The sequence below is a fragment of the Plectropomus leopardus genome, chromosome 18, assembly GCF_026936395.1.
Source record: "Plectropomus leopardus strain MGB_pleo_1.0 chromosome 18, ASM2693639v1, whole genome shotgun sequence".
Classification (NCBI taxonomy): domain Eukaryota; kingdom Metazoa; phylum Chordata; class Actinopteri; order Perciformes; family Serranidae; genus Plectropomus; species Plectropomus leopardus.
In genome coordinates this window covers 12,970,646-12,988,425 of record NC_142193.1, presented here as the reverse complement: position 1 = coordinate 12,988,425, position 17,780 = coordinate 12,970,646, and the positions used below count along the sequence as shown (strand labels likewise).

Here is a 17,780-nt window from a genome sequence, read left to right as displayed (position 1 = left end):
ATTTTTAACATCGCATTAGTTTTGTCATTGCTGGGTTTTGGTTCTCTTTTTTTTACCATATTTGCACATGGCACAACACCTGCCCTTATGCCATTTTTATGGGGCATTACCTATTTTGATAAACAATATCATGTTCAGAGCACATGTGTAAGAGCAGCGTTTGAATGGCTAAGAACATTTGGTGAATTTGCAGTGTGCTTCTCTTATTTTATGTCTTAACAAAAATTAAGAGAAAATACAATAGAAATTTAAGAGAATGTTGCTGCTTTGAGTCCATCGTGTTTAGCAACAGAAAATGAGGATGTTGCATCATGCATCATGTCAAAGCTTTCACACAAATTATGCAGTAAGTCTGTTTTAAAATAACGTCATGATTTGTTTTATTACTCATTAGGTAACAATATTACACGTTTTGGGCACATAAAGCCATGAAGTGCCACAGAAATAATTTTTTAGCTTTAGATTTGTAATCAAATTCATGGACTGTTGCATTAAAAATATCCAAGAGTTCCAACTTCAAATTCTATTTACACAGCAAATCCACACTAAAATGCTGGCAAAAGTACACACTGCCATATGGCTAATTTGAGATACTGTATATACAGAACAATCCAAAACATGTTTCTCGTGTCTTTATACTCGAGTGTGATTCCAGTTACATTTGTAAAAAAAAAAAAAAAAAGTAATTGAACAGAAGTAGCTCAAGTGTCCTGGCGCTGGGCTGGCCGTCGACCATCTGCCCGTCTGAATGGTGTATTCCGCAAATCTGAGGCAAAGCAAGAGCGGTTTTAATAGGATGTAAACATCAAACATGCAGCACATTTGCTTAAAGTATCACCATGTGACTCCACCAGGAAGCAAAGTGTTACCGCACCTGTGATGATGTCCTCCAGGGCGCCGTCCTTCCCCTCACGTACCTGCGGTTTCACCTGCCTCTTCTTTAGCTCTGCTATCAGGTCCATCTGGGGCATCTTAGGCATCATAGGCCCCTGGAAACCCATAGGAAATCAAGATCAAGTAAATTCATAATTTCCTACCCACTTAAAGTTGACTGTGGTGGGTTTTAGTCATACATTTGTTTTAGATGGCTGTACTTCTGAAAACCTTAAAGTGATGCAAACCAATATAATATATAATACATATTTCAGTTTTCATATTACAATTTCTGAAGACAGGATCTTGAATATTTTACCTTTTGCACCCCAGCTTTGTTCGGCGGTGATGACACTTTTTCCTCAACGCTCTCACTCTCCATTTTCTTTTTCTGCTCAATCTCTTGCTGTGCCGTCTGCACAAGGACAAGGACGAAAGAATGAACATGCAATGCAACAACTGTAATAGATAGTTATCAGAAATCCACCACACATCCTCACCTTATAGGCCTTTATCAAGCGCCCAAACATCGGGAAAAACATGGAAGGCTGTGTGGTTTTGGGGTTCTCTCCGAAATACTCCACCACCGAGCCGTATGCTTCCTGGACAGAGATGGGTAAAGTTAGACAATAACATAAAATATACACGAATATAAACGATCAGCCACAACATCAGCTCAGTTCAGTGTTTCTATTCAGTCATCACACATACTACAATAAGTACAAACAATGCAAACTACATGAACAAAATCAGCAGTCTATGTACTGCTAGAAGCAAAAGCTTATATATGCCTGTTCTACATTTGTTTAAATTTAAACTACCCTTTCAAGAATAAAAAAAGAAATCAGACTTGTAACCCTCAAAGATGATGTTGTAAGGCATTCTTTTGAAACCAAAAATGATTACTGAGTAGTTACAAATTTTTAATTTTATATCAGCATTGTTCTGCGTTTTAACCCTAACAACAGAAACGCATCTCCTTTTAACCTCTTTTTCACTTTTGGTGCAAAGAAATTACAAAAACCTCTCGGATTGTATGTACACTGACAGATGAAGTGAATAACATTGATCATCTCGCTTGGTGCAATGTCCTGCTGGGAAACCTTGGGTCCTGGAATTCAAGAGGATGCCAGTTGATAGCACTACCAAACACCATTGCAAACCTAGTACACCTGAGTGTACCCTAGAGTGTCAAGTGGCATCTACATGAATGGAGGGTACCAAGGTTTCCCAGCAGAATGTTGGATTTAACAAGATGATCAGTGTTATTCATGTCATCTGCCAGTGGTTTTAATGTTGTGGCTGATCGGTATAAATGTCTGTAAATGTGTTGAATAATATGTAAATTGTTGATATGAATTGTGGGCTAACCTGTGCTGTCTTGCTGTCTTTGATCAAAGTTTCCAGCTGCTCACTGTGGCTTTTGATGAATTCCTTCAACACCGGGCTGTCATCCTGCACCAGGAATTCCTTTTTGGTCATTTCCATTCCTCGTTCTAAAGAGCGGATATCCTGAAGAATGCCGTCCAGAGATACTGGCAGGGAAACAGAAATGAGTTAAGTACTGCTATCAATTCAAATCACAAGCTACAAAACTGAACAGCTTGACCATTTGTGTGAATGTACCCAGGGCTGCATTGTCTACAAAGTGTAGCTCGGTGTGGAAGTTGGCCAAGTCGGGGTATTTTTCCTGGATGATACTGGTGATGAAGTGAAGTAGGGTCTGGGAGCGGTCAGTTGACTTGGTCTCCAACAGCTGAAAAGTAAACATATTGACAAAGTTGATTTGGTTATTCCAGTTTTCTTAAATCAAGACTAGTAACTAGTGACAGTTATGGAGTAATGGTAAATCTATCTTAAGTTCATTAACATTAGTTTCCATTTTGCTAATGGTCATTCCAAACCAGATGAGGCTGTAACTTGGGTGGGATACCGTTCACCTTTGAACTGATAATGGTACCAGTTCCAGTGCCTGGAATTGGATACTGGTACCCAACTGTACCATTTTTTACTTTCTCTGTAACAACAAATTAATACAATAATATTGACAGGACAATTGGCCAGGTGCCTTAATAATCAGTAGATTGGTGCTGCTGCAACAGCTTTGGCTTGCTGTAAAGCCAATAGAGCGGAGGTCTTTCTGTAGCTTCCCAGCTCAGGGGCGCTTCTGTCCCCAGTCTGAACTTGAACCCTGCGGCTCTGTGGAGCTTTGTTACCAGCCTCAGAGCTCATTTGCTGGCTTCCAGGCTTTAAGGTGTTTTGCAGCATTTCCAACCACCTATTGTCTAAATCTGTCAATTTCACCCAGATGCAGTATCAGCTATCGACATTTGGTCCCATTGGATTTGACATGAATAGGTACTTGTTAGTACTGATGTTATTTGGTTGGTACCTTTCAAAGCACCAAGTTTGCTACTCAGCCCTAGCTGTAATGGTAAAAACATAAGTGTATTGAATTAATAAAAGATTCATTTTACTGCTTATTGATTAAGCTTTTGATTTATGAAAGAAAGAACGTTGTTGTTTTTTAAAGTTATGCTACTTACAAGGTCCAGACTCTGCAGCCGAAAACCGTATGCTGCACCCCTCTTACTGCTGTTCATATAGTTGCCAAAGGCGAGAATAATCTGAAGAAGAGCACATGAGATGACTTATGCAAAATCAAACATTTGGAGCAAGTTGTACATCAGCAAGTTGTATTCTATTTGACTTACTTCTAAAATCTTCTTCAGTTTGGTTGAAGACTTGATGGACATGGATGCAGCAATGATGGAGTTCAGTTGCTGTGGAGAAGTGAAAACAAAATCAATACATCTGTTTAAGAGCTTAAATCTCTTTCAGTCCAAGAAATGATGCATTTGACAAACTGACCGGCTGCAGGCGTTTGACAGTATCTGGGAAGTTGCCCATGAAAGTGAGAGTGCTTATACGCTGCTTCAGACGAGGAATCTTCCCAAAGCGGAAAATAAATTGGTCCTCGTTGGTAAGCTCCTCCAGAGGCCTGCCATCCTTCTCATAATTTACCAGCAACTTCAACTCATAATCTGTTGGTATGAAGGGCTCGAGTAATTCCAGAAGGTCTATGGACAAAGACTGCTGGTCATACCTGTACAAAAGAGTAGTGAAGGTCACACCAGTTCGTGTATGTGAGAGAGAGTGGAGGATAGCTCAGAAATGTCAACAATGCAACAGATAGTCCATTAAGCACGTACGTCTCTATAGCAGTGCAGATAGCAGACGGGTTCATTCCCCCCTTGCGTAAAGTAATGGCCAGATTCTTGGCCCTGTTGGGGTCAATCAAGGATGTCTTGCTGGGGGCTTTCTGGACCTCCTTCTTCTTGATATTGGACAGCCCTGTTGGATTACCCTGTGCCCTTGTCTTAAACTGTTCCTCAAAAATATCCATGTTCAACTCCTGATATAAACAGAATTAGAGGTTGAGACAGGACAATGAGAAGGTAAGGATAGAAAAGTATGTTTTCACACTGCAGTTTTCTGACAGGATAAACTGTGAAGCTCAAGTGCAAAACAGTAGAGGATGTATCTTCTTACCTCTAAGACCTGCTCATCATCCAGGTCGTTGAAGACGGTGCCTGTCACCTGGTTTGATTTTAAGGCCTGCCAGTTTAACAGCGGCATCCTGAACTTGGTCTGGATGGTCTTCTTGGTCTTTACACCTGAGGAAACAAAATGAAGATAAATGATTTTTTTTTTAAATGTAGATCTTTACTGTTTTCTTTGAAGTTGTGACAGTTTGTGCTTTTCACATTCTTCTGTCAACCTTATTACCAGAGTTTGGTGCTCCAGGAGGAGGCAGAGGTCCACCACAAGGTGGGGGAGGTGGAGGTCCAGCACCAGGTGGCGGAGGTGGAGGTGGGGGTCCAGCACCAGGTGGGGGAGGTGGAGGTGGGGGTCCAGCACCAGGTGGGGGAGGTGGAGGTGGGGGTCCAGCACCAGGCAGATGAGGAGGAGGAGGGGGGCCAGGTGGGGGTGGAGGAGGTGGTGGACCTGCTCCTGGAGCAGAAGGGGGTGGAGGAGGAGGTGACGGCACAGCCCCACAGCCTCCAAGAGGAGGTGGAGGTGGAGGAGGAGGGACAACCATCACTGGACCACCTGGAGGAGATGGGGGAGGAGGCGGGGAAGGAACAGAGCCAGGAATGCTGGACAGTGGGGCGGCAGAATCAATGACAGAGCTCGGAGCACCAGGCTGGGAGGCTGGGGCTTGGACGTATTCGACCACTGTGACGGGTACAACCTGGATGTCCAGGCCTCCAGAGGCACTACGTCCCAGTTGGATCAGCCCTTTGTCCTGCAGCTCCTGGATCTTCTGCTCCAACTCTGAAGATGTCTGAGGGGTGGAGCCGCTCAGACGCTCCCTGTCTTTCTCCCTCTCCCTGTCCAGCTCACGCTCCCGTTCTCTCTGTTGCAATGTGCTGACCTGGGAACAGGACTCTCGCAGGCTTTGCTGTTAACAACAAATGCAGATATAAAGCCACAATTTATCTCCACAAAGAACATTTGAAACACAGTCTTCAGGCTTTAAAGCAGATATATTTTTAAACAAGACTACAAGTCTACAGTTAAAGTAGTGGCTTTGTGAGGCTGTACAGAGGTGCTTTGAGAGTTAATGTCGGCTTGCTCACAAAGACAATGCTAGCATGCAAGTGTTTAGTGAGTAATGCTTAGCATGTTAGCATGCTAACATTTGCTAATCAGCACAAATGCAAAGTTAATATCATTAGTTTTGCAGTAATTTGGTAAAAAAGCCTAAGTAATGGATTAAATAAAATTTTGATCTTGTAGTGATGCTAGATGAAAAGTTAGAGAATCACCAATACAATTACAATATGTTGTAAAAATTACTGTTATTCACTCTAAACCAGTGGTTCCCAACTGGTGGGTCGCGGTCCAAAAAGGGGTAGCAGGTCCATTCTGAATGGACTGCAAGTGACTTGTGAACGTATCAACTTTATAAACCCACTTAAGTACAGTGAATTTCCAGCACAGAGCTTTTATATTATTATTTTTTATTTTATATGTGCTGTTTCCTGCTGTTGAGTGAGTGAATAACAGACAGCTACTTTTTAACAGACACCGAACTAGTTCGATGACATGGCCAAATGCAATTATGGCGCTAAATATATTTAACTGTGTGAACCTTGAACTAATGACTGAGGAGAAATCTGGACCCTGTGGCTGGACCAGCTGGGAACCACTGCGCTAAACCAAAAATGTCAACCTGATGCTGGCACTGGAGGAAAAGTGAGGGGATCACCATTGTTATTAGTATTCATCCTCATAGAACCATGATTGTCTCCACTAAATTTCATGCCAGTTTGTCAAGTAATTGTTGAGATTTTCTAGTCTGGACGAACAGAACCACTGAGAGACTAACATTCTCCAGAGCTGATGGCTAAATTGCAAGGTCATTTACAGATTTATTTGACAAGTGCAAACACTCTTATAATTCTTATTTTTATTGAAGATAATTAGATTTTACTTTCATATTAAGATTATTAAAATAAAGCAGACTGCCACTCTTTTGACCTCATTATAACCATTCGCTATGAGAATGGCACAACTTGCTCGGCTAATTGATCCTGTTAAACATTATACACGCCATGGTGCAGCACTTACTTTGAGCAGCTCGGTCTCCTTGGTGGCCTGCATGAGCTGAGTTTCAAGTTCCAGTATTTTCTCTGCCGTCTGATTCTCAATCTCCTGAAGCCGGGTGCTCAGCTGCAACACATACAACACTGTTAACACTTCAATGTCAAAGCCTCTTATTGTTCACAGAGACTCCTGTTTCTTCATTTGTGTCTGACCTGTACATTATGGTGCTGCAGTTCATCCACATGCTCCAATACCCCTCCTCTGCTCTCAGCATCCTCCAGGAGGGCTCCGACATCCAACACATTGTCCAGGTAGGCCTGAATCTGTACCAGCAGCTTTTCACTCTCTGTTTGTTTCAGATTCTAACACACAAGGACATATATTAATCATGTATAAATATGGTATAGAATAATATGATCCATGTTTAATTGTAAAAAATACATGTAGCGGGGACTGATTCAGGTTAACTTTTAAATAAAGATTTACAAAAGAAAGATTTCAGAAATGTATGTGACATATTTGAATATGTATATTTAAGTGTCAGCAAAAGTCTGATAAACAAACATTTTCATTTACTTATTAGTATTAGTATTGATCAATCTGGTCATTTTAAATGCATGAAATAGAGTCTGGTTATAACAAGCTGAAGAGATTTTCATGTTTTGTTTCACAACATAAAATACATCAATATATACCCCACACGCAAACTTTTAAGACTTTACACATCTTAAAAGATGATTGCTAGCAAGCAGCAAAATGAGACTAAAAAGCATCATCACACCGAACACAGCTTTACAGTCTTATTGTGGTGGTGACGTGAAGTCCTGTGACTGTGATGTAGGTTGTTCATAGCCTAGCTTTTTACTTTTGGCATTTGCATTTATGCTTAAAAAATAATAAAAGTGGTTTTAATTTTTGAAGATTATCTTGATAAACAAAACATGTAAGTATCATAAACATTTGCTTGCCACAGAGCTTATCTTCTACAATAACCCCAAATCCAAAGGAAAAATACCATTGGCTTTTTGATGAGAGAACCAGGGCGATGCCGAACGTCCGAGTCGGCATACTTAAAAAAAAAAAAAGCCTCATCCCTGCAGCACTTTACAAGCATTAGAACTGACCACTAGGACAACAAAAGTTACATTAAACTCAGCAAATGACAATCATAAAAAAGTGGCATTTACTAAAGGGCTCCTTTTTTATTTATGCACTTTTTTCATTAATTTTCCCCCCTTTTTGTGAGGTGATATTGTTAGGTTGTCATAATGTTTTGAGTGTTATGCGTTTGTTTTTCTTTTTCGCCTGTATTAAATAGAATAATGCTACTAAATCCTACAAACTGGACTTTTAAGTAGATATAGCAAACTTGTTAGGAAACAGTTGCTTATTTATACATGAAGTCATGGAGCAACACAAGCAGTTATTTGGAGTTATGTTTGCATCCATCTGATAAATGTCTGTTCATTCTCTTTCAGCTCTGTTTTTGGTCTACCAACTCCTGAGGAGAATATCTGGCTCTTGGCTGCTAAATGCTTCACACGTCGTTTACACCGACCCATGACCACTGAGATCATCATGAATACTCACCCCGAGATACTTGTCTAATCCGAGGTGAGTGAACTCGAACTGTAGATGAACTCGGAAGTTCATGTTCTCCACTGAGTGGACCACAATGTTTATGAACTGCATGCAAGCCACCTGAGGAAAGACACAATGTCAGTTAATTCTCAGAACATAGACAATATAAAAGTCGCTTTGGACTTAAAACATTTGTAGACCTACCATGAAGTCAATGTTGCTGTCATCACTGATGAAGTACTCCATCAACTTTTCAAAGCGATTCTTTTCTTTGCTCACCTGTGAAAAAAACAAAAACTTATCTGAATGTGCATTTTAACTGTTGCCCACAGGGGGGCATAAGGGAAGGCAACAATGCAAAATGTTTTGACAAGTTACATTTAGTAGTTGATCTCAGCCACACAAATAGGGTGTATTCCTTGAACTTGAACAGTGCTTGCATTTAGAATTACGCACACATGCATGACTGCTCTATATGTGCTAAAATTATAACCACAGTGCATGTGAGGGGGGACTGTGCCATTCATAAGATGACTAATAATTGAAGAGGGGAAGTCTGGAACACTGATCAAGCAACAGTCAAAGTCAAATGAGGTCATTGCAGTCGAGTAGATTACTACTAATAAAACTGATTTTACCTCCTTGAAGTTGTCAAAAGCTGACAGAATGATGTCATGTCCTCCTCTGACGAGACACACTGCAGCTAACAACTCCAGCACAAGGGCTTTGGTCCTGTCGCAGCACATTAGGGGTTAGATATTGTTACAGGCATATCGATAAAACACACTTTTTTGTCTCACTCAAATGCACTCACCTGGGATTCCTGCTGTTGAGGCTGAGGGTGATCTCGTTCACACAACGCGGGTGAGTCATCACCAGGTTAAAACCAGACTGAAAGCAGGAGGAAGCATTAATATCTGCTCCCCAAGAGATGCAGGAAAAGTGTTTGTGTTTGGTTAAAGAGAAACTACGCTGTAAAAAATAAGCATTTTAGTTTGATTTAAAATTGTATTTTACTTCCAACAAGAGCAGTGAAAGAGCAGTGGGAAAAAGTAGATTTATGTCAGCCCGCAGGCAAAAAAAACCCAAAAAACTTGCTATAAGAGCATGTTTTTATGACTGACTTTGAAACAAGTGGCTGTTTTGAACTGCAAAAGAAGCATGAGTATGCTAATGCTCCACCTGGTAGTTCATGATGGCTCGCAGACACATTATGCATACATGTACATCATCTCTCTGGTTGGATGCCTGGGACTTCTTATGCATCTTGTTCCCCAGAGTGGAGCTTATTCTGTAGATGGAGAAAAAGTGTGCAGACACATGAATGAATTCTGCAAGAGAAATGAAGAGAAGCTGCTATATTTGCACATGGGTTCAAGATGAGACCCAGAATAGTCAGCTAATTATAACAAGACTTCCTGCAATGTTTTGGCCATCCCCTGTCTGTCTGACGGCTGAAATTGTGGCATCAGGTGGAGAGGAAAATAAAGATTTAAATACTCAACAAATGAGCAAATGATTTAAATAACTGATGATGTGAGAAATGGAGGTATTTGTCATGGTTGGAATGTCTGGAATGTGTTTTGAGAGGAACTGCTGTCTAGCAATAAGATGGACGTGAAATTGGATAAGAAGGGCAGCAAAAACAGGGTGCTACAATAAAAAATAAAGGCATATTGATTAATTTAAAAGACATTAAACCTGCAGCTCTCTTCGTTTTCTTTTTTACAAACATTAAAACCTTCTGTGGATGATAAATTCATCAGGGCTGTCACTATTTATGAAAGCATTTATATTAAAAATGGAGATTTTATAGATGTAAACCTAAATATGCAAAAGAGGTGACTTGCAAAAAAAAACATCAAAAACAAAGACATGGCATCTGGTCATCTCTGTGTCAATACGATATGCCACCATCACACCACTTCTGCCTTTCATGATGCTATTTTTAGCTTGTATGTGTAACTATATAAGCCCAAAGTACCTCCATATAAGAATTCAAGATGTGGAGTGGACTTTATCATCATATATAATAGAACGTCTCTGTTTCTTACAGCTGCTATGCCACAATAATTATTTATGCTTCTTACCTTACAGTCAGTGCCCGAGCAGCTCTGGTCACCCCATGTGAGTGAGAGCCGCTGGAGCTCTTGGTCAAGTCTTCCATCGACCTCTCTGCTGGTTTTCCTCTTTCTGACAAGGTACCCCCATTTTCAACACTCTCCACATCAAACCTACAAAGTATATATAAATTAAACATCATGACATTGATAAAATAGCTTAATTAAGGGCATTATCAATTTTGGAGAGTCTTTCACACCCTGCTGATACTCACGAGACGTCACTTTGTGCATGGGACAGGTATTCCACCAGTACATCCAAACCTTTATTCTGCTCATTGAGAAACTCTTGAGCCCATCTACAAAAAGAGCCAAAGCAAAATAAAGAATGAGGGGTGAAACACTGAAAGACAGAAATATTTTTAAATGAAATATTACAGATTCTGCACTCAGATGAGACTTAAAGGTCTAATATTTTGTATCGACTTGTTTAAAGGCATAGATTCCTGGATATTGACTGTGTGCATTTCTCTGTGGATTGAGCATTTTGATACTTTCACATTATCCATATAGCATTTAAAAAATGAGGAAATCTCGCAATATGGAGCCTTTAAAACAAGAGTATGTCACTTAGAAGAAATAACACAATCTTGCTCTTACAAAGGAAATGCTGAATTTATTGCAATGAAGCACACTGTTGCTCAATTTATCACAGGTGTTTTTTTTTTTTTTTAATTTTATTTTAGTCTTACTTGGTCTGGTGTGACCAGCAGCTTATGATGACCAGTGCTAGCAAACTTTAAATAGTCAATGTTATAACTGTCCTTACTGTGCAAGTCTGCTGACACTATGTGCAACTGTTTCACTACATTTTAAGCATAACAATATTCCTGTAATGCTGGCTTTTGGAAACAGGGCCTGACATTTAGCAATAACAAAATAGTTGAATGCTCATTGAACTCAAACTGACCATTAATCAATAATGGCAACAATAGTTGGAAAATTCGTTTCCTCAGCATTTATCTTACAGGTACTCTGCAGCATTTTTGACCACTAAAAATGCTTTGGAACAATTCTTTTTACCGGTTAACCTTGTTTCATTTGTAACATCCACATGCATGCAGAGGCACGTGCACACAATTGAACTTTATTTGTTGATTTGTTTCAAACAAAACCCTGTTGGGAATTATTAAATCATGCTTCTTGCTGCTGCTTTTTTATTAAATCAAATATTTATTTCTCACACTGCTCTGTCCCTTATTAGTCTTGTTAATATGTTCTATTCTCCAGCTACTAATGATGTTTTAAATTCTATTCAAGTGTCATTTTATAATGTGTTTCTTTTGCACTTTGTCTCAGTGCGTTTGATGTTTTATGTAAAGCACTTTGAATTGCCTTGTTGTCAAAATGTGCTTTATGAATAAACTTGCCCAGCCTTACAAAGGGCTTTTACAGACAGGACAAACTAAAAACAAGTCAAAAATGTTAAACAGTAACATAAAAACACATTGACATCACATGAAAAATATGAGCAAAAATATTTATATGGATAAAAGTAAAATAACATTTCACATCAGCTAATCAAATAAACATTAAGCAGGGCCTGACCCAACTTATCAAGCTCACCCGATGTGATTGGTGCGAAGAGAAATCTCCAAATCTTTCAGGACCTGGGTGGCATCTTGAATCCTTTTCTTCAGCTAAGGAAACAGAAGAGGTTAGAACCAAGACATCATTCACAGATAGAAAATCAAACGTGGCAAATATGAAGGGAGGGTGATGTTTCTCACTGACCCTGCGTGCCACCCCTCCCTGATCCTGGTAGAAGCTCTTGATCTTAGCCAGGTAGATGGACGGGGGGCTCTTCACCTGGAAACGCTCCTGGTGAGGAAAAATTCATAAGCTGAGTTTGCAATTTTATTTCATTTTATTAACAACTCCTGAAAGATAACTGGACTGGAGACACATTTACCAGCACACACAGTATCTGAAGCTGTTATTGCCTTTGCTAGTTAACACAACAGACACAAACCGCTCTCTGTTTCCATGCCGACGCCATCAGTTGCCACCACAGAAACTGTGCTGCAAGGTTTTCATTCTGCTCTCTGCTCTCTACCACAGATCCACGTTGGGTATTTTATGTACTTCATGTCACCTCTGTCCCAGTGAGGATACAGGTGTCAGAATCTGCTCAGTGTGATGACGTGTATTTTGGAGGTTAACTGTGAAACAAGCTCATCATTAGTGGGGAAAAAAAGGTCTTACTTGATCACAGACTAACTCCCACTTCTTCTCATTGTCGTACTGGCTCAACAGCTTCAGTTTGTCTGGAGGCAAGTTCATGTAGCTCTGAAAAAGGAGAATGAAAGAAAGGCTTTTTAAATCTAAAGAATCTAAAGAGATCAAACACATCTTATATGCAAGTATATGACTCTGGGTAAAGAAATCCTAATTTCATATTTGTCACGTTTTCTGTCCTGCAAATCTTCTTAACATTTCCAGTGTCATTCAACACATGATTTTAACAGGGTTACCGGGTCCTTAAAAAGTCTTAAAAACTGAATTCATTAATCTAAAAATAAGGCCTTAATTGGTATTCAGATGTCTTTAGTCAATTTTTCAAAAGTTTTAAAGAATGCTACATTTTTTCATTTTTTCAGAAATGATTTACTGGATGCCTTTCTCATAACTACAAAACAGGGAGAAGTAAAAGTTCAATTAAGTGGCTAAGCTATTTAGACTGACCAAGATTATGTCCTTCATTGGTGAAATTTGTAGAAGGCAATTCCTATGAGGTTTGTTATATTTTATGCACAAGGTTTTTATAAACTTGGCACGATGCAAATTAAGGTTGTTGAATCCTGCATGCAGAGTGAAAAACAACAAAGTAACCAAGAAAACCTGCCAAAAACTCCAGGTATTTTTTTTCTTGTTCTCTTGTCTCCACTATGGAACATATGGGCAGAAATGTCCTTACCCTGATTACTGATGTCAGTTCATGTTTTTTTCTTCAATTTTGGTTATTGTAAAGGTGGTCTTTAATTAAATTCTGATTGGCATTAAAAACTCTGAACAAGTCTTACATCTAACTTGCCTTAAACTGTAGGAAGCCTGTATTGAATGTTGTAATTACCTCCTCTTTCCTGCTTTTGCAACAATATTCAAATCAACCAAACCACAAATGCACTTCTGGGTAAAACAGAAGGGTGTTAACTACCTGCCGGAAACACGAATGACTCAGTGTTTACGTGTATGTATTGATGGTTGTCAGTGGGCACTTTAGAGCAGAAATATTTGTGATCATAACTAAGACATTTTTGAGCGTTTGAAGGTCTGATAATGATAACGTCAAATTTACTGCTATAGTGCAACCTTTAAAATTAGAAAAACCCACCACACTAATGACCATTATTTGTTTGTTTCTTTACTTTTTTATTTATATGATCAAAGTGCAAATGTAGACGTGGCAATTATTTCTAACAAGATTGAACTTTTATCTTATCTCATACCTTTCTCAACATCATATTTCTGTATTCCTCTTAACTGTATGTAGAGTTTTACATAGATTAGGACCCCCCCCACCTCCACAACTCCTGCAGGTTGACTCAATCATGAAGAGTTGACATATTGCCCAAAAACTTTCACTTTTAGGTATCGCCCTCAACATCAAGTTTTAGATGCCCGACAAAAAGGTTAATTCCGCATTCAAATGGCATTCAAAAGAGCTGAATGATTTAAGTCACCTAAATAAAGTCTTATGAATGATTCAGAACCTGATTGGGGAGTTTGGAGGGAAAAAAAAAGACATAAATGTTATTAAAAGGCAAAATACTTTGAAATTAATTTGAGCAAGAATGATCCTTGATCACTGCTGTGCAAATACAAGCCTTAAATTCCAGAGTTCAACAGCTTTTTTTGTTCAATGAGTAAATGTTTACATCCTTATTTATGTTCAACTCTAAGTTAACTTGAACAGTTTTCCTTCACATTCACAAGACTTTGACACCAGCCCTATCACAGGTTACACACCAGAGTCAAGGCCTCCAAACAGTGACGTTTTACTCGTTTTTTTCAGTTGATGCTGGGTGTTGAAGTTTCTTTTTCACAACTCAAAAAAATAAAACAAAGAGAAGCAAAAACGGAAATGGACGGTTGCTTTGCTGCTGGGGAGCTGGCGCTTCATCCTTGGTGGGGTAAGGGAGGGGTCTCATTGTGGGTTTTGGTGTTGTCACACTTACAAAAAAAAGTTTAAAAAAAACCTCACGAGCATTTGTGCACATGTGCACATGCATGAACTTACATGAGTATAAATTTCCAAACTTTAGAAACAATGTCATGCACTTCTTGTTTTCTTTCTTTAGTCAGTTATGATAATCTTAAGTCCTGAATTCTCAAAATAAGAAGACGGGTACGGCGTCTTCCTGAAGTTTACATTCAAAGTTTTTTGCTAAAAGAGGAAGTGAGGTCATACTTTCATGAAGTGCCTGTGAGGGCACAGGCCACTGTTTCTGAGAAAAATATGAAATAATTAACCCTAAAGCCAAACTTCATGTCTTTTCATACAATGACATTTCTGTTCTTAAAATTACTTTCACATGAAATATCACAATGAATTTTAACATAAGGAAAGGGTTTATGTTTTCATATGGTCAGTTCTGATTATTCTGCGATCATCGGGCTTTGAAGAATTCCTTAACTTTTTCAGTAATTTTGAGATAAGTTATTTGGATAGATATTGGCATTTTTGATTTGCGAATTTTTTGTTGTTTAAATGTCAGCTGCAACAAATGCATTAATTGTTAATGGCAAAAAAAGTTTTGCTTTCTTCCATTCTTCATTACAAAAAAAGTTTCTCAAACAGGTTACAAATGTCTACCTCCCAAAGTAAAGTGGATATTTTAATATTGCTTTCATTCTCCATACTTGGAAGAGGAAACAACTTCCCAACTGTTCTTGTAAGCAATTTTTTGTGAATTGTGCTTCACTGTTTTATATTAAGCACAGGTACACTGATTTACAGTTACAGTAGAGATGGTTTTCTCTTTATTGGATCTTATTTAATGCTCCAGTCTCTCTTTGCTCATTATTTATACATCTGCAGAGTATCTGAACAGTTATGGATTTTGCACCATCCCATTAACCCATGATGTTACACTCACATGGAGCATCATAAAAATTTAAAGGTGGGATAGATTTTTTCATCACCATTGAGCAGAGAGCAAAGTTATAACCACAGGCTATATTAAGCCCGCTTAGATGTAAACCTTTAGATAAAGTGTTGAGGCCGTCAGGCTTATAGAACTTCTTGTTGCTGTTAATAGAGTAAGTGCAGACTGCAGCGTGTCAGTTTGACTTCACAGTATATATACTTATTTGTCTTCAGTTCACTTTTAAAGCTCATTAACACAAGAAATTAAACTTGAACAAATTCTATTTTGTTGTTTATTTCACTTGCAAAAATAGTCAACGACTTAAGTGCCTCAGCATTTCTGACACTAAACAAAAGGTTTTGATGTGTTATTATTAGTGATGTCTCAAACGCTTGAAGTATTCATCATGGGGCTTTTATGTGTTTCAACTTTTAAGACTGTTGAAAGAGTGGTGGAACAGATGCTTTCCGGTCTTATGGTCTCGCTCATGTAAATATGTTGCTCAACTTCCCCTTGAGGCCAGCCGCTTGAGCATGCACTAATCACACTGTTTCTGACATTTTCAAATTTAACACTGAAGTAAAGAAGTACTTCAGTGAATCCGGGCTCTTCTTGACACAATCGTTTTCATCCTTGCTTTTAACGGAGAGGATGTTTATGACCTTTGAACAGAATATGATTGGGCAAAATCTTTGCTAGATCACATTTGAAGCAGATATTTTGTAACATTTGGCTCTCTGAACCCAGCAGACAAATGGTCCTCTAGATCTAGATACGATAACAGTATGTGAAGCAACAAATTCATCATATCCAGTCTGTACTAAGCTGAAATAGTCTATGGCAGCATAAATCAGTCACAGAGCTTGTGTTGAAAACAGGGCTCAGAACACTTGCTACTAATAAAAACGTGCTATTTTTCTGTGCCTCTTAGTCATAAACCTGCATAATTCTCCTTGCCTTTACATTTAGCATCTACTACAAAGCCATAGCTGATTACATCTGTTTTCATGTGCACTAAAGGTGTGTGCCTTCTTTTCTCCTGTACAGCCACTCACCAGCACCACATTGAAGCGCTCCTCCAGCTCCTCCTCTGGGGGCATGGGCAGCTTGGGGGGAGCCGGCTGCTTCTTCTGCAAGGTTGGAGTGGGGTCACTCATTCCTGAAGCTCCTCCGACTGAGTTCCTGGCCTCTCGTCCCTCAGCCGGTTCCTGCTCCAAGCCCCCTGCAGCCGCATTCCCCATCACTAATCTCCACAAGTAATCCAGGAGGAAAGCTTTACACAAACCCTTTCTCCTGAAAAATCGGTGTATTCCAAAACAGAGTGAGAAAACGTGCTCACTCCAAATGAAAACAAGAAGCAGGCCTAAATCAAACCAAGTCTTTGGGCCTTTGATGAGTGCAACATCAAGCCTCCGGGTCTACTGAATCCGCCTTTGTCCTGAGGACAGGGTGAGTAATGAAAAAAGGTAGTTCGGCCTCATGCCTGTCCTCTCATCAACCTGCCTCTCTCTCTGTATACAAGTACCTCTGAGAATAAGGTAACAAACCTTGTTGTGGCCTGCTGGGCTGTTAGGAAAGACCCACCCAAGTGCCGCTTGCTATTCTCTACACTTGTTGACCGAAAACTCCTCTTGTAAGTGAGTACACAGGGCTGTGTGTGAGAGGAAGGAGAAGGGAGTGTGACACACTATGTAACGCAGACAGAAACCACAAAAGCACAAAAGCAGAAGAGTGACTTCCTGTGCATGACAGCAACAGAAGCTGAGGTGGAAGACAGAGTGGAAGATGAACATGGTAACTGTTGGGCATAACGTGTAAGCGGTGGGTACATGATGAGTAAAATAAGGTAGCATAGAGGTGGAAGATAGCACAGTGAGTTCAAGTGTGTTCAAGGTCAAGGAAACGTGTTAACCCAGCAGGTGCAGATGAACCAAGAGGAAAAAGAAACTTTGCCCCACTTTCCCATGAATACATTCTCACTACACTGGCGTCATTTAACCCAGCTCAACTTGCATTGGGTTACATTTGTTTTTGTCATTTTACAGTAGTTCACGTGAGGCCAGGTCGATGTGGAAGTCAGGTGAAGGTCCTGAGCCTGAGTGACAAGGTAGAGAGGGTTGTCCAACAGCGCCCCTCTGTGTGTAAAGCCAACTACTACATGTAAGGTTGCTGTATTCAGGGTCTCCTCGGAAATTGATAGTTTTGATTCTCGACATCAAAACACACAGCTCAAAAACATTCAAGACTTTTTAAAACATGAACATGGACTCTGTAAAGAAAATATATAGTGTTGCAATCAGTTGTTGTATGACCAGTGATGGAAAAAGAATTCAGATCCTTTACTTAAGTAAAAATACAATTGCCATCCTATGAAAATACTCTGTTACAAGTAAAAGTCCATCATTGAAAATGATACTTAGTTAAAAGTAATTATAGTCAGGAAAATGTTCAACATTTAAGTATCCAATGCAGAAAAATCTTAAACAAAAACAAACATCCCCGA

General features: G+C 39.4%; 1 protein-coding gene across 1 annotated transcript; it reads right to left on the bottom strand.

Annotated features, from left to right (window-relative positions):
* Window positions 1–355: 355 nt before the first annotated feature.
* fmnl1a (formin-like 1a) lies at window positions 356–16,750 on the bottom strand. The gene is made up of 25 exons (XM_042504264.2): window positions 16,333–16,750; window positions 12,393–12,476; window positions 11,922–12,008; window positions 11,754–11,827; window positions 10,403–10,486; window positions 10,158–10,301; window positions 9,250–9,358; window positions 8,882–8,958; window positions 8,706–8,799; window positions 8,272–8,346; window positions 8,077–8,187; window positions 6,699–6,848; window positions 6,511–6,612; window positions 4,663–5,338; window positions 4,426–4,550; window positions 4,086–4,288; window positions 3,745–3,979; window positions 3,588–3,656; window positions 3,420–3,500; window positions 2,500–2,629; window positions 2,245–2,408; window positions 1,374–1,475; window positions 1,193–1,288; window positions 875–989; window positions 356–766 (listed from the first exon to the last, which is right to left on the bottom strand). The coding sequence occupies exons 1-25, from the start codon at window positions 16,516–16,518 to the stop codon at window positions 702–704; spliced, it is 3,438 nt and encodes a 1,145-aa protein (XP_042360198.2). The 5' UTR covers window positions 16,519–16,750; the 3' UTR covers window positions 356–701.
* Between the last annotated feature and the right edge of the window lie 1,030 nt (window positions 16,751–17,780).

Excerpts from the sequence above, each read along its gene's own strand:
- fmnl1a (XM_042504264.2), bottom strand. The coding sequence starts at position 16,518 with ATGGGGAATGCGGCTGCAGGGGGCTTGGAGCAGGAACCGGCTGAGGGA. Across the intron at positions 8,188-8,271 it reads ACAGCAACATTGACTTCATG|GTGGCTTGCATGCAGTTCAT; the intron begins GTAGGTCTACAA and ends GTCTTTCCTCAG. Across the intron at positions 990-1,192 it reads ACAAAGCTGGGGTGCAAAAG|GGGCCTATGATGCCTAAGAT; the intron begins GTAAAATATTCA and ends ATGGGTTTCCAG.